Source organism: Chinchilla lanigera, unplaced genomic scaffold (assembly GCF_000276665.1).
Source record: "Chinchilla lanigera isolate Chin_1 unplaced genomic scaffold, ChiLan1.0 scaffold00017, whole genome shotgun sequence".
NCBI lineage: Eukaryota > Metazoa > Chordata > Mammalia > Rodentia > Chinchillidae > Chinchilla > Chinchilla lanigera.
Genome location: NW_004955418.1, coordinates 5,604,749 through 5,620,846, shown reverse-complemented (window position 1 = coordinate 5,620,846; position 16,098 = coordinate 5,604,749). Strand labels below are relative to the sequence as shown.

General features: G+C 39.2%; 1 protein-coding gene across 3 annotated transcripts in view; it reads left to right on the top strand.

The window, feature by feature from the left end:
- Positions 1-7,928, top strand: part of Fer (fer (fps/fes related) tyrosine kinase) — a 368,631-nt gene extending 360,703 nt beyond the window's left edge. For all 3 annotated transcript variants that reach the window (XM_013513026.1, XM_005382177.1, XM_005382178.2), the window contains 2 exons: positions 4,208-4,330; positions 5,755-7,928. In XM_013513026.1, coding sequence (XP_013368480.1) covers positions 4,208-4,330; positions 5,755-5,897 — 266 coding nt within the window. In that variant the 3' untranslated portion in view covers positions 5,898-7,928. The remainder of the gene's footprint in view (positions 1-4,207; positions 4,331-5,754) is intronic.
- The last annotated feature ends 8,170 nt before the right edge of the window (positions 7,929-16,098 follow it).

Genomic DNA, 16,098 nt, shown 5'->3' with positions numbered 1-16,098 from the left:
CTTTGAATATCATAATTGATCCAATAACCTCATCTAATGTTGGGTTCCTAAAACATCAAGTCAGTCGATTCCTTAATTTCTCATTCCAAAATCAGCATGGTTTCTTAGCCTCTCAGATTGTGGAACCTATATAAATCTTGAATAAAGTGGGAATTGGAAATTAAATTTTAAACTAGCAGGGATTTTTTTTCACTTGAACTTTATGTGTCCTTGGAAGTGGAAATAAGTACAGCTTGTATTATCTGTAGTTAGGATGAAACAGGATGTAGAACTGGGTAACACCTCAAGAACTCAGTAAAAAAGAAAAAGACTAGAGTGTGCTTTAAATGAAATTAGAAATTACACTGTCATTAATGGAAACAGCATATAAACCTAGGGGTTGGTGAACGCATATATATTTTGAATAAAAATACCATAAAATGATACTTTGTGGGCTACAAATGAAAAATTACCCCATCATGAAAAGTTATAAGGAATTTATAAATGCCTTAATTTAATGTCTAAGTGAAAGCCAAAGCTATCTAAAAATTGAGGTAAAAGCCACATGAGATAAAATTAACCATTTTAAAGTGAATAATTCAGTAGCATTCACTCATTCATTAATCACAAAGTTGGACAACCAGTATCTCTTTGTAGCTTCAATTTTTTTTTCATCATTCCAAAATAAAATTACCCAGTTAAGCATTTTCTTTTTATTTGCCCACCAGCCAATGACAACCAGTAGTCTGCTTTTTGTTTCTATGGATTTACCTCTTCTGGATATTTCATATAAATGGAATTATGTGTGTGGAATTTTTTATGTGTGGCTTCTTTCATTTAACATACTGTTGGCAAGGCTCATTCATATTGAGCATTATCAGTACTTCATTCCTTTTTAAGACTTAATAATATTTCATTCTGTGGATGTACCACAGCTTGTTTATTCATTCATCCATTTCAGGTGTACTTGGGAAGTTTTCCCAATTTGGCTACTGTGAATAGTGCTACATTGTGTACAAGGGTTCATTGCCTGTATTCAATTATTTTTAGGTATATACTCAGAGCCATACGGTTATTTTATATTTAGCTTTTTGAGCAACCACCAAATGTTTTCCAGATAAAGCTTTTGAGTGTAACTGGTTTAGAAGGTGGTTAGGGCTGACTCACACCATGGGAATTGTAGTTCACCCTTTGTCTTCATGTGCCACCAAAGGAGACTTTTGTACATTTTCTTCCTACCGACTCCAATCCGATCTATTATTATAATGCAGAGAAAACGGCAGTCCTGCTAGTTTCCATAGTGATCCTTTTCTGGTGTGGTCATTCTTACTCTAGGGTTATATTGCTCAGGGGAACAAACGCAGGATAAAAGATGACAAAACATTTTTAAAGCAGAGGAAGCTGTACCTGGACTTGAGAGTCCCTAAAAATTTACCAGTAAAATCCAGCTGTCTGGAATTTGTTAACCAGATTCTCCACCTTATATAAGTAGAAAATTTTATTTTACTATTTTTAAGCAGTAACACCAAATAAAATTTTTCTTCTTGACCACAGTATATTATAGTTTAACTGAACCTGGCTAAAATATTTACAAATGAAAGTTCTAACTTCATATGCCTTTAATAGTCAGACCTAAAAGCTATTTAATAAGAACAAGTATGAAGATTTTTGATTGACAAACAAGTATTCATTAGCCATCTTTAATGCTAACTTTATAAGATGCAAAATAATTCAGATGACAAAACAGCAGATGAGGAAAGAATCTGGAGAATGGAGAAATTCAATAGAGAAATTCCTGAAAGAGTCTACAAGCCACAGGGCACCCTGAGAAACTGTCTTAGCTCTCACAAACATTAAAGTACTAAAGATTGGGTCTAAATCCTTACATTTTTTTAAACAAGGAAAAAATACAAATATCTTAGAAAGTCCTGTTTCTTGCTATACTTCTTTCATGTTTTATATAAATAACATTTTTTGTTTGGTGGACACATTTAGCCTCATTCCCAAGAATCTTTTCTTCTCCATGGATTCTTTCCTTCACTCTTGCTTCCAGCTGCTGAACCGCTGCCTAGTTCTCCCATGAAGTGTGGCATCAGGGCAGGTGGGAAAAGCCTCCCATCCAAGGAACCTCTCAAAACTTTGGATTAGGGCTGTAGAATAAACTTCATTTGGTTAATGTTGTTAATTTTTGAAAAGATGATACATGTACTTGTTTTTTAAAAAATCAGATAATCCTAAAGGGCCTACAATGCACCCCTAGCTCTAGCCACATAATTTTCCTTCTAGAGGCAAAAATATTCTTATGCACCTTGTTTTCAAAGATTTCCCAGCTGCTTGTTGGTGTCTATTTGCCCCCAACAATTGCTTTTTAGATTCAGAATGAAAGCAGACTGACACGTGTTGCTACCATCCTCGGTTACAGCTTTCACCAATGGTGCTGTTTGTCCTCATCTCCACCTAAGAAATAAAATCATATTTGTTGGTTATTGAGAAGAAAGCTTTCCACCTGTAACCAGGTTGTTTGAGCCGCTGTATTCTATTATTTAAGTAGTGGAATGTCCCAGGTGTACTCTGAAATTCAAGGGAGGCAGGATTTCAGTCCAGAGTCCAGAATCAGGTATGTCATTAGCTACCGACCTTAGTAAGCCATCGACCAGGCCCTGCCTATGCTCCCTAATTTGTAAGAAGAAGATGATAATACCTTTTCTCTAGAGAAAAGGGTGAAATGAGAGAAAAACCACAAAATCCTATACCATACATTGTGACTTGTCTTGGCCTGTAAAAATCATACAGAAAAATCAAGTTTACAAGTCAGAGTTAGAGTTGTTATACATTTCTCTTCCGGAGCATAATTCTGGTTTACATATAATGTGTCTCTCTTGATCTCTGCCCATATTATCTACAGAATGAAGTATTTGACTCTGGATAACTTTCTTTAAAAAGAAATTAGTCTTAGCTTGTAGCCATGGAGTGACTTTCATGAAAAGTGTTAAATTATTGGATGCCAAACATGAAAAGCACTGATACGCAGTGAAGAACACTAATCTTCTATGAAGCAGCATAGTGAATGTCCTTAATTACGGTCTACTAAGAAGGGAGCTACTTCACACAGCTGGAGCCAGTCATCAGTAAATACACTGCGGTCTTAGAACAGTTACCATGGCACAAGCACACTCTCCTCTTCATTCTACTTTCTTGGAGAAAGGGAAAAGTCATTCTATTTTAAAGCAACATGATATTTTTAGAAGGAGGGCATTTTTAAATCCTGAAATGGCAGAGTTAATACAAGAAGATGCAAGAGGGACAGGAAATGAAATCATTTAAGAAAACTTCACCACTGTAGGTGGAGTTTAGTTATGATAGTGACGATAGCATATCAAATTAAATAAAAACACACCAAACATGTGTTGGAAGACTCTTGGAAATGCTTCTCCTCCAAGAGACTGGAAAGGACTTTCCTGCTGCCCTTCCTTGATTTTATATCATCTCCAAAAGACATGTTGATTTTTATCCCTGTGCTTCTAAAGGCTACCACAACCAATAAATTCTAAGAGTTTAGCTCATATAGCTCAATGAAACAGGTGCACCAAGATGTTTTGACAAAACAAAATACCATGTAATCTAAAGAAATTGTTTTTATCAGCTGGCTGTGTTAATTTCTACTCTATTCAAAACACAAAGAAGAATATATTTTCCATAAATGAAACTATCAGTGGAGAAAATGAGACCTTTAAGCATGTAAGAATATCTGTAAACAGTGACATGCAAAAAAAAATTGAAGTTAAAAAACTTTCCTTATTACTTTAAGTTTGTTTGTAATTTTAATGGAAAGAAATAATGCAGGTGGAAGACAAAATTGCAGGAATCCAATCTGTTTAATCTTCTAGGCATTCATGTATACAATTTGTTTTTCTCTGTAACGTTTTCTCTATAAATCATCCATCTTATTCAGATACCATAGGGAAGTAAGGTGGTATGCTTGCTGACTGTCTGTTCTTTTGGTAGGGTTGAGGGTGATTTCATAGCTGGTTTGATTAAACCAACAGCCTGCAGATTATTCATTTAATTGGTAACATTACTGTCCTAACGTTTAAAACAGTAAGGAGAGTAGGATCATTCACTGTTGAGCTCCTCAGTCAGGTATAAATGTATTCATATGTGACCAACAGGAGCAGTCCCCTCTAGGTTCCCTAAGCCTCACATAGTTTGGCTGTCATTCCCCTTCCAGGGAGATACAGTTCTGAGAGTGACGTGTGGAGCTTTGGCATCCTCCTCTGGGAGACCTTCAGCTTCGGGGTCTGTCCATACCCTGGAATGACAAATCAGCAAGCGCGAGAGCAAGTGGAGAGAGGTGAGCCACGGAGTGGGTGGTGAGAGGTCACAGCCAGCCCCGGGGCAGCTGCTGGGTAGACTGCCAGGGCAGGAGACGCTACCGACGCTGTCTGGGTATGAAGAAGAGCAAAGATGTGAGGTGCAGCTCATCTGCTTTTGAATCCCTTGGGTGGTGTGGCTCGTGCTCTGTTACAGTGTGCGACCATGCCGGCCTAGAGGAGGAATGGTTACTCAGAGATGAAACTTAGCCCCTCTAGGGCCTCCGTGATTGAACTATCTCAACTGAGGGTGCCCAGCATTAGGGAGAATCTCAAGAGAAGCCCCAAAGCCAAGAACTCTCCAGCTTTTATTTAGAATATCAGTGTAAGAGAAAAAACAGAAGAAAACCAGTTTGGGCAAGGACCTGCCTCAAGGCTGGGTAGTTTTTCTTGGGGAAAGCGGGAGGACAATGCCCAGATACATACAACATGCTTCACTAATTAAACTTCTTGCAGTTTAACCATTTACTCCTCAGCCAAGTTCCCCACATTATACAATGAAAACAAGTACTTTAAAGGTTCACAACACACTAGAAATGGAGAAAACCAAGCTTTTCCTCCACCTCCTCTCTGCCTAGCAGAATATCTGCAGTGTCACACTAGTCACTGTCTTCAAAGGAAGCAGGATAGTGTTCCTCAGCCACCTCCTGCTTCTTCCAAACCAAATAAACTTCAGAGCAGTATCGCTGACTGAAATGTTTTTAGTCTTCAGGAGTAACACTTCTGAAGAAACCCGCTGTGCTCCCAGATCTGAGGTGGGAATAACTAGGTAATGATCACACCTTCTTATTGGTCCACAGGTTCAACAAAAAGAACACTCTTGGTAAATCAGCAGGGCCCTAACATCTGGGTACCTAAGGGAACCAGAGTGGTGGTTGTAGAATTAACTGGGTGTAGGAGGATGCTTTTCTAACCTCCTTTCTACCTCTCCTATACACCCTACTTTCTAACAAAACACACACACCATCCAGTATGCACCTGGGACCCTGCCAGACAGCCACTTGTAAGAGAATATGACTTGTGTTCATTTTCACTTCACTGTTGAACGAGTGTTTATAAAATCCTCATCTCTCTTCATCTTCAAAGACATAAGTTGTAGAGATGATTTTTTAAGACTGCCCACAAATTATAATTTTAGAAGCAAATACTTAGAGCAACTAAAATATTCATTTGTATTTGCATATTTTACTTCAGTTTTTCTGACAAATGAATAAAAACTGTGTTTTTTGAACTAAGTGATAGCTCTGATATTAAACTCTGTATCACCTATGGGAAAGAGAATTGAGCCTTGAAGTCAATTTTTATTTCTATTATACCTACAACATAAGGTATGAAATTTTATAAACTGTGAACATTTATAGCTAATCTGCATTCTAAATCCTGTGTTATTCTCTTGGGTCTTCAGGATACCGGATGTCAGCCCCTCAGCACTGCCCAGAGGATATCTCTAAAATTATGATGAAGTGTTGGGATTATAAGCCTGAAAATCGCCCTAAGTTCAGTGACCTTGTGAGAGAGCTTGATATCATCAAGAGGAAGGTCACATAGTCACAGAAGCATGCCGAGCTTGCCTTCAGGACTCTGTCCAGCAGAGTAATACTGTTGTTCTCGATAACAATGAGTTTATACCACATTACCTGCAACTGTCTTCTAAGGTTATTTTTTTATTAACTGGGGTTTTTAAAATATGTTCCACTTTAAAATATGTCAAAGTCAAACTTATTCGAGAAATAGTCCCGCCAAGGGCTGTGTGAGCAATCCTGCCATTTCAGACTATTGTAAATAAGAAAGCCCAGACTCTAAATGTGTGAAGGGTAAAACGAAAATCCATCTTTGTTACATGTAGACCACTGATGTTTCTCAAAGGTTTTCCACTTCAGGCACAGTTCACAGGCTGCTGTCCTTTGCCATAGACCTACTCAATTGGTGCTATAAACTGCACTGGTAATGTGTATGTGCAGGATACATTCCAACCACAGTTGGCTTTCTGCTCTGCCAAGGGATCATAACTTTAAATATAATCTTGTGTTGGGAATTACTTGGATCTCCCAAGGTTTTTCTTTCTTTTCTTTTTCTTTTTTTTTTTTTTTTTTTGCCAGAAATAAGCCCAGTAAGAGCCATCTTGATCTTACATTATTAAAGTTGTTGGTTTCCTCCTCCTTTGTCTGAACATCAAAACATGATGCATGCAGTGTCCCCAAAGAACACATGCTTAGAGTTTAGGCAGCTGCTTTAAAGGATGTTACAGAGAGCTGGACAGCAAGAACTAGGGATGACCAGGAGGGCCATCTGGGAGGAAAGCAGCAGCTAGAGTGTTCCCCAAAGTAGAGACTAGAGACATAAAGTCTGCGTTCTTACCAGACTCATTCCTGTGTTCACACATACACATCTCCCTGTCCCTTTTACGTTTTCTGCATTCATCACACAGGTCCGAAAGAATGTTTCAGGATTTCATAGACAGATCTCTCTTAATGGCTCCAAAAAAAAATTCTTTTAGAGACACTACAATATACAAGTCCACAGAAATAATGGCAAACTTCTGGTAAAGTATCTTCATCTTAGAGGCAGTATCCTAGAATGTAATTCTCTTCATCTGTACCAGTTTCCAGAACTGTTAGATTCCTGATTCTGGTTTCTAAATACATTCATGTGTGAGGATGCGCGCACGCACGCGCACACACACACACACACACACACATACACATACACAAGAGCAAGGCAGGAGCCTATGAAATAGAGGGTTCAGAAATCAAATGGATGTTAATGAAAACAAGACCTGGGGATGGCCCTCCTGGTTCCACTTTTCCCTTTCATCTGCCCTTGTACTATTCCCTGAAGGCCTTACCATAGCTGACAGGTATGCAAGCACAGTGCTTGAGATGTTTTATGTGGATAAACTGTAACAGAGTTGAGGCTAGCATTCTGTTGTGCTGAATCTTGGTATGCAAGGAGTTACCCCATGATCCTGTACAGTCATGGCTCAGGATGAATACACGATAGGAGAAGGTCATGCTCAGGGGTAAATGTGGCCTGCAAACCTTTTCTAAGTGCACAGGCCTGTGCCCAGACAAACATCGCTTTAGGGATGATGGAGTCTGTGTTCACTGGAAGAACTTAAGGGATAGAAAATTCCTCTGCCCTCTCCAGGTGTTTGCTGCATGTGAATATCATTGTGCAGAACTCACACCTCTTAAAAAGGGAGCAGATGGGGATACCGAAGAGAAGAATGGCTTGTGTCTGTCATGTCTGTCTCTTTGCAAATTTTGTACACATTTCCTGATTAATGCATTCAGACTAAAATGAAAGCATAATAAACTTGTCCTCAAAAGTATACTGCAACGTATAAAGCAACTTTTTAATCAACATGGTTCTCCCTTAGGTCAAATATTATAAAGCAGCAGAAGTGTCTTTTGATGGCATATACCATAGTAAATCAGAGCGCACACTCATGAATTAAGATTAAGTGCCAGCCTTCAAATGTTAAAATAGAAGAGTTCTCCTGCTCCTTTCAGTATTTCCGGTGACTCTGTTTGTAATATTCTTTGTTTGTTGAAAAAATAAAAAGAAGAAAGCCTCTCATCCCTTCTCATCCTCAGCACTAAGCTCTGAGCATGGAGAAAGAATGATGGTTTGGGCTTTAATTTTGTGAACAAAACCTGAAGCTTAAGCCTTGCATTCTGGTATAAAGAGTGAACGTGGCATTGATATTTCACTCATCCAGGCTATTAGAATTTGCAATTCACATCATAACTCTGTGCTTAAATTAAAAAAGCTTTTCAAAACATCCTGACATCTGCAGCATTTAAATTCCATTTTATTCTTTGTCCCAAAGCAAGCAGTGGTACAGTTCAAGATTAATAACTCATTGGGAGTCTTTCAGGATCGTATCAGTTTTATAGAATATTAAATTTAATATAGGCACATGCATTAAGAAAAGCTTATGCAAACCACTTTTACTGTTAATTTTGTCATGCTTGAAGCATAATTTATTCATCCCTTCTGTCACTGATAATTATTGGAATTATGTACTTTAGGAGGCTAATCCATACCCAAAAAGCACACATGTAAATACGAATTTGAATTTGCAGTTGATGTAGGGAAAAGAGGCTTTAGAACTGCACAAAATCCTGTGGCTTGTTTAGTAAGAAAACAATTGCAACCAACCAAATTTCTGCCAATCTGGATGTAATTAAGTCCAGTCACAAACCTTTGTGCTATTACTGGATTACCCAAGAGTTGCATGTATCACGATGGCATGGCTCCACTCATAATTCCTAGAATTAATGGCAGGGGGACTCAGGCAGTCTGACTTTCACCTGCATTTTTCTACCTTGAATTGCCAAGACATCTTTATGAGACAGTCTTAGGTAGCTCATCATTTTTTTCCAAGGAAATAACTTTTCAAATTACCAATTTTTTATTCCATGTAATCTAAGGTAGCTTCCCAAAGCCAACATATTCTTTTTATCCCAGGAAAAGAATAAAAACCAATAACAGATCTTGTTTAAATTTTCAGAAGCTGCTTTATTTCAGCCCGTCCTGCTACAAAGTCCCCAATGAAAAGTCTCATGTAATTGTTTCTTTTCTATCTCCCAAATTTAATATGGATAGTAAAGTTCCTCATTCATAGTTGACCATTTTCTGAAATACAATATTGATGAAATATTTACTAACAGATCAGTGTAGCCCAAGAGCCTAATTGTATTAAGTATCAGTAAGTGCATTTCACAGTTGTTTTTTACCATAGGGTTATTTAGGAAAGAAAACGAAACCTTTGTCATTGAAATAGTTTTAATTTGAAGCCACAATAATATTTTTCTGTCCGTTTCAGTTTTATTGTACAGTTTTATAAAGTTTGGTTAGTACCACTCAAATACAGCATTATAATACTGGTGTTAAGGTGTGTCAAGAGCAAAGTATTTCAGTTATAATATTTGCCACACACTGAGGAACTTGTCATGGGATAAACAAAACTCAGAACGTACGCGTACGTGTCTGAATTGTACATCACTGTGCCTCACAGTTGTCTCGGTCAGACTACTTTATAATTTTTGTGAGTCATCAGACGTTTTAAGAGTGTTACCTGATACTCTGTTTTATATAATGTGGCGATGTGTCATTTGAAGTGAAATTAATTGGTATCTCCTAAGAAGGGCTTGATACCTCGCGCCTTACTTTTTACACACTCCTGATATTTCAGGTGTTTCTTATCAACAGAACTGGCTGTCTGTAAGTAGTGTTCTGGGTGATGAAAAGACTTCCGTGTTAGGAGGTCAGGACCCTCACGTAAAACAGGACTCTACAAACTAAAAAGAGCAACAAAGAGATGAGATTGAAAAAGACATGTTTTCTTTATGTATTAATATCTTAATTAAATGGAATCAAAGGTTTTATATGAAAATGAGTTTATGTTTCCACTTTTCTATTAAGTTAGCATGAAAGTTTACCATGAAAATAAAGTGTTACCTCTTCTATTACTGATTTGCTTACACATATTAGAATTGTTTTATTAAATATTTTAATTTATTTTTCTCTGGTTTGATTAGCTTCATATCAACTCTGAACACTATATTATTTGAGAGAATCCAGAACTACATATTTATTTCTGCAAAGGAAGACACTGGTTTAAAAAGTCAAGATTTCTTGTACCAAGATTACCTACTTGAAGGGAGTTATTAGTACAAATTTAAAGTCTCATAAAGTTCTCATTTAAAAAATAATGCTGTAATACGGAAGGTGTATAAACTATACATCTTAGCCATAATTCAACTTTAAGCATTTAGTACCCTCTGAAAACCATCCCACTGCCTCATACTGATTCAAAAATTAAGTTCCGAATTGTTAGAAGTATAGGCATTAAGAATGGCTTAGCTACCTAATAAGGACTGAGATTCTCCAACGGTAGAAAAATCCTGCTATGTTAAATTCTTAGTCACTTTAAAGTGCACGGGAGTAATGAGCACGGGCCTCAGTGTATGTCTTAATAAGATACTGAGGCAAGCTTGTACAAAGGCAGAACCAGCTACTCTAAGCAAGGTGGGGCAGCCTACCGAGAAGGTGGAAAAATTAAAGTGGAGCAAAGATTCGGACAGTGTCACTTTGAAGCCAGAGGAAAACAGTGCATGAGGCCAGATCCTTTCCTGCAGAACATAAGATCACTGGAAACAAAAGAGGCAAAGTGTCACCTGCCAATCAGTATGTGGCCCTTTGCATGAGCTGACCAAATAACCTGTCCCTTGCATCAGGAGCAGCTCAGAGATACTGCTTCTCTGGGTGACATTTGCACTCAGCGTCCTCCACGTACGTGTTCAAACTTTTCAAACTCTTCACATTTGCCTTAGTTCTTAAACTAAGATACCTGATTGTTCCTACTTTACTGGAAATCTTTGCAGTGAACTTAACCTGTACTAAAGTCTTCTACTTGAAAAGCCCCACTTCACATTTTGACTAATGTTAACTAAATGGTCCCTCCTGTGTTACCCACACAGGGAACTTATGGTGTGGAGGTCTACTCTGATGAAACAGAATTGAGCAGGGAAACAGGAAAATACCAACTCAGTAGCTTTAATTGAGGGTACATTTGAGGAAAAGGAATCTTAGAAGCACTCTACAGCCAGTTGGAATACAGCATGGATAGGTAAGACACAGAAGGACAGAGAAAGACATCCAGAATGGAAGGATGTGAGGAGATGGAGACTGTGACAAGGCACCAGTGCAGAATGACGCAAAGGCTCACCTTCCCACCAATAAAAGCAGTGCTCATGGAAGCTGCTTCTCAAATGGGATTTGAGAAGCTTCTTGCAATGCTATTAAGTATTCCATGCCTCTCAGTTCTCTGCAGTACTTTCCTGAGGGGCACTACACTGGATATTGGCTTGATTTTCCTTATGCTCCCTATCATCTCTGTAAGTAGCTACTGTCACATCAGAGTGGCCTTTGCTCTGCTCTCCTGTAAGGCTGCAGTGATGGTGGTGCAGCCCTTCCTAAGTTGGTAGGTAGCTGAGTACCAGTAGACGTTTGTCTAGCAGGGAAATTGCTGAGAAAATTCCTGTTTCTCATTTTCTTACTAGTGTCCCTTGTGGTATAACAGATCTAGTTGCTCTCCTTACCAGCAAATTTGTAAGGACCCAAAATGAGAATATTTGAGATTCATTCTAAACTCAGTCTTAAATTTGTAAACTATCTTCCCAGACATTACCAGTGAGGTCAGGAAGAAGTAACTGTTCTGCAAAGTGATAAAGTTTTAAATGATGACAATGACCCTGGTAGCAGAATTTTATGTTTTCCCTCAGTTTTATTTATTCATGTCAAGTATGTGGAACACTGGGAGGTGCTAATTTTTCTGGTATTTGTTTTTTACTTCTGGTTAGTGTTTCATTTCATCTTCCATTTCCTGGTCTTTTGCTCTAAACAAATAAAAAAGCCATGATCAGCAGCTTGTGTTGAAGACCATCATAAGTAGCCTTAGCTAAACGTTCTTGGCCTTTGGGTGCTTGGGGCCCCCTGCCTTACAGGGCCTCTCAGGCATCCACTCACCAAGGTTGCTTGTGTACCCCGTATGTGACCGCCTTCGTGTTTTACATAGCTGAGCATCCAAAAATCTGGTTGTTCCCCTTGCTGCAGAGATAGGATGAGCGGGTGGCAGATTTGTTACATGAGTGGCCCTGTCAGTAGAGGCTTTGAGACATGCAGGGCTACTCAGGGGATGTGTCCAGGGGAGCAGCCTATTGTCTTGGCCACATAAACTGATCAGATGGCTTCTCACCCACCCTAAAGCAGTGCTGAAACACTATTTACCTTAATCCCCTGGATATACTCAATTTTTCCATTTCATTATTTTATGTCAACATGCTTTATTATTTCCTTCACACTTCCCTTATAAGTAAATGTCTGAAAGTATCTCATTTAGGCAGTGTTTATAATTTTTCATAGCTTCAGTAAAGACAGAGAATACAAAATCCTAAGTCTCATACAGGCCAATCTACCATACTTTTAAGACCCCAAAGCACCACTGTATTACATCATCAGCTCTACAGTTCCCCAAAACAGTGCCTTCCTAAAAAGCCAAACATCACAGCTTTTACCTATTTGTTGGGAATGTCCTTAGTACCAGAGTGAGGACCTTTTAAATGCCACCCAAAGCAGATTCTCAAATGACAGTAAGAAGCTGGGTTTCAAACTATAACCATCAAGGCAGACAACAGAAACACCACTTTTCCCTTTATGTCAGTTAAAATGCCCCTGCAGAAACTCTAACCACTTAAATAATTCACCCAGGCATAGGACATCAGACTGTGTTTTGAAAGCACAGGTCAGATAGGAATGGGCTGCACCAGACAGGGTAGAAACAAGATGGCAGGAAGAAAGAAATCCCCACCCCACATTGCAGCCACAAAAATCAGTACAAAAAAAGAAATTGTGTGTTTCCACACTCACTAGTATTTTCTTCATGTAGCACTTGTCAAATAATATGACCTTGGGTCTTGAGTTGTCCAAACAATCTTCATAGGGCAAACATACACATTCCCCCCGACTGAGGCCCAGATGCCTAAGTGTCCTGGATTCCAAATCTTAGAGTCTGAGAGGGAACTTGTAATTTATATTCTATGTGAAAAAGTCATCCTGGCAGTCTTTGCTAGATCACCAATCCATGCTTTTTTTTTTCAATCCAGAAGGATAAAAAAAGACATCCTCATATAGAAATTTTCCTCTTACAAATTACTTGTGTAGAAATAAACTTGTTTGCCTTCTCTTAAGAAATGCAAGACTAGTGTATAGAAATGTAGAGGACAAAGTGCCCAGAACCATGGCTGACGTATGGGTAAGAACAGCAAAATCAGATAGATACAAGAGAATAAAATCAAGTTGAAGTTCCATGAACAGCTCAGACTTGTTTAAGAGCCTAGGCAAGTTGAAAGCAAAGACAAGACATACAGATGGTGCCCGGCCGTGTGACTGTGGGAAGGCACTGTCGTTTTCCTGGTACAGGCTCATAGCAAGTGGCCATGGAGATCGGATTTTTCCAGTTTCTTTTTCTTCCCTGTACTAGAAGATGAACTCGGGGTGGTGAGGAGGGAGTGGGGCCTGCCTTCAGCTACCTGTTTCCAGGGATGGTACATCGGCAAGCAGCATCAGAGCAAAGCACCCCTGTAGCTAACAAAGTTTTCTTTTAGTGTCAATGTGTGGTCATTTACTGTCGTGTTAAAGCACCTTTCATCTTTTTTGTTGTTTTAAAATAATATATTTGTTAAGTAGATAAAAGAAACACTGGAAAATTGGGTGCTTCTCCTGCAAAGTTCAAGTGTAAAACATACAAACATGATCTGAGTTTATCTGGCCTTGTAAACAAGTCTGGAAATGTTTGAGAATGCAATATATAAAGTGGTTGTCTATCTTTGGTCAGTTTCTAACTGAGACCAGTATTTAACATTTATTTATTAGTTTTTATACTCGGAAGAAGCACACTTTGAATTTTGGCTAACATTATAGGATGTTTAATTGCTTTCTCCATTTTTAAAATATGATTTCATCATTTTTGTAAACTTAGACCATCTTTGAATAGCCTACTTTTCCAAGAGACCAATCACCACTCATGAGTCTGCAGAACCTCTTTTTCCTGTATTCTTATAATAAATGTAAAATATTTGTAGCAAACTGTGCCTTGTCTTGTTTAATCTTTCCATCGTGTTTATATTCCTCTTCCTTTTCTGTATAAATATGCTCTAAGCAGAGAAAAAGGAAAGTGAGATTTCCATGGTAACTAGCCACTTAACGATATAACAGTGCATAGAAATTATTAGCTTTCAGTTTCTCTGTAATTAAGCTTATGAATTCTGATGAAAACGGGTGTGTGTTGCTTATAGTCCAATCGCTACTTTCTCTATTTAGATATCAAAACTGAAATGTTGTTGAAGTCCGGGTTCTCAGTTTGGGTTGGCTATTTGCCAGGTTTTTTATATTTTTGTTTGGGGAGTTTTGTTTTGTTTTTCATAACAGGATTTGTTTAGATATAACACAATGATGTAGGGGAGGAAGGTGCCTGAGCTGCGTGTCTGGAGGAGGAGCTGAAACCTGCCACCGTGAAGCAGTCAGGTATGCAGCCTTGCCTGTCTCAAGCGTAGGCCGAGCTGGTCGCAGAGCCAAGATGCTTGACTTCCATGTACCCTTCACTCAGCAAATGCGTACCCTTCTGGAAACTATATTCTGCTACTTACACAGGTTTTGAAAAAAATGCACCAGATTTTTCCCATTCATTTGCTTTTTCCCTGCACTAAACTAAACCTTCTCAGCCATGGTCTTGGCTTAGAGGAGTGCCCCCTCACGGCTTTCTAAAGACACACATGTTAATGTTTGTGTGGCAGCCCAGAAACTTCTCAAGATAGGTGAGATAAACCCATACACTCCTCTCTCAGCTTCCTGCTTCTGCACCACCCCGAGCAGAGCTGTGTGTTTCTGGGCTCTTGGTGAATCCTCTCACCATTTCTCTTGTCTGTCTGAGGTTGCATCCTCTTCAGCAGATTTGATTGCTGGCCCAGAATCCTTGACAACCTGTGCTTCTATTGAACTTAGGTTAATTAGAACCAGGTGTCTCCATCACCAAGGAAGTTTTACTATCTGACTGAAATCCCATTCCTTAAAATGAATGAACAGCATCCTTGAAATACCCTGGAGCTCCTGTGGTACTTAAAGTCCTACACTTCGCTGTAAATCCCCCCTCTAACTGGTGATTTCTCCAAGCCTATGCTGGTGACATTGCCGTAGAAAACAGAGGTAGGGATTAGTTTGTATTAAAAGCATCAGTGGTCTCTCTAATTGAAAACAATCTGATGAAGTGCTTCTCAGACTCCCCAAATCTGATGCCTCTAGACTGGCCAGTGCACCTAGGTCCAACCTTAGCTACTGCACCCAGGTTCCAAAGACATCCGGGTTTTAACAGGCCCTGGGAAGCTGGGAAACTCAGTCCTCTTCTCTGGTTGACTCTCACTAGTCTGTAAACTCAAGCCGTGCCATTATCCAGGCCACAGTTTCCTTACCAGCAGTAAATGGTTCTTTGAGTGTGTGTGAGGTCCCACTTCCTTTCTTAAAAGCATCCTGATTTTCTATAGGGGGATTTCTACTTGAGTGCTGATGGAAAGGTAATTTCAGCTGCCCACTTGCCATTATAGAAGCCGAAGAATCCATAATCTCTTTATTTATGTAAATGGACCCTTTCTCCCAGGACCAAGCCTTAAAGGATAGAAGGATGGCGGAGGCCATTCTTTCTAGGAGAACGCTGCTGCAACTCCTGCTTCCCAGCTCTCTGGAGAACCTGGGTTTCTTTCTATTTCCAAACCTTGTTCTCTAGTCTTCCCTTAACCTTAGGAACCTCCTCCCCAAATGGCCTTCTAGATAATTCCCTTTTGCCTGAATCGTCCATGGTCCATTTCTTTTGCGTGCACCCCACCTAGATGTCTAAGGACCCTTCCAGTTGAGATTTTGTGACTGTCCTTTTCAGGTTATTTTGGAATACCTGGACACCAGTGCTACATGGGCTGGGTTCTGCTCCTTTCTTTAGTACAGTGGTGTATTAGTCAACTTTTCATTACTGTGACAAAATAGCTGAAATATCAACTTAAAAGAAAGAAAGGTTTATTTTGGCTCAGAGCTTCGGAAGTTTTAGTCCATGCTCACTTGGTCCTACTGCTTTGGCCTCTGGTAGCGTAAAACATCATGGTGACAGCACGGCAGTGGCTCCATGTTCTCCTCGTGG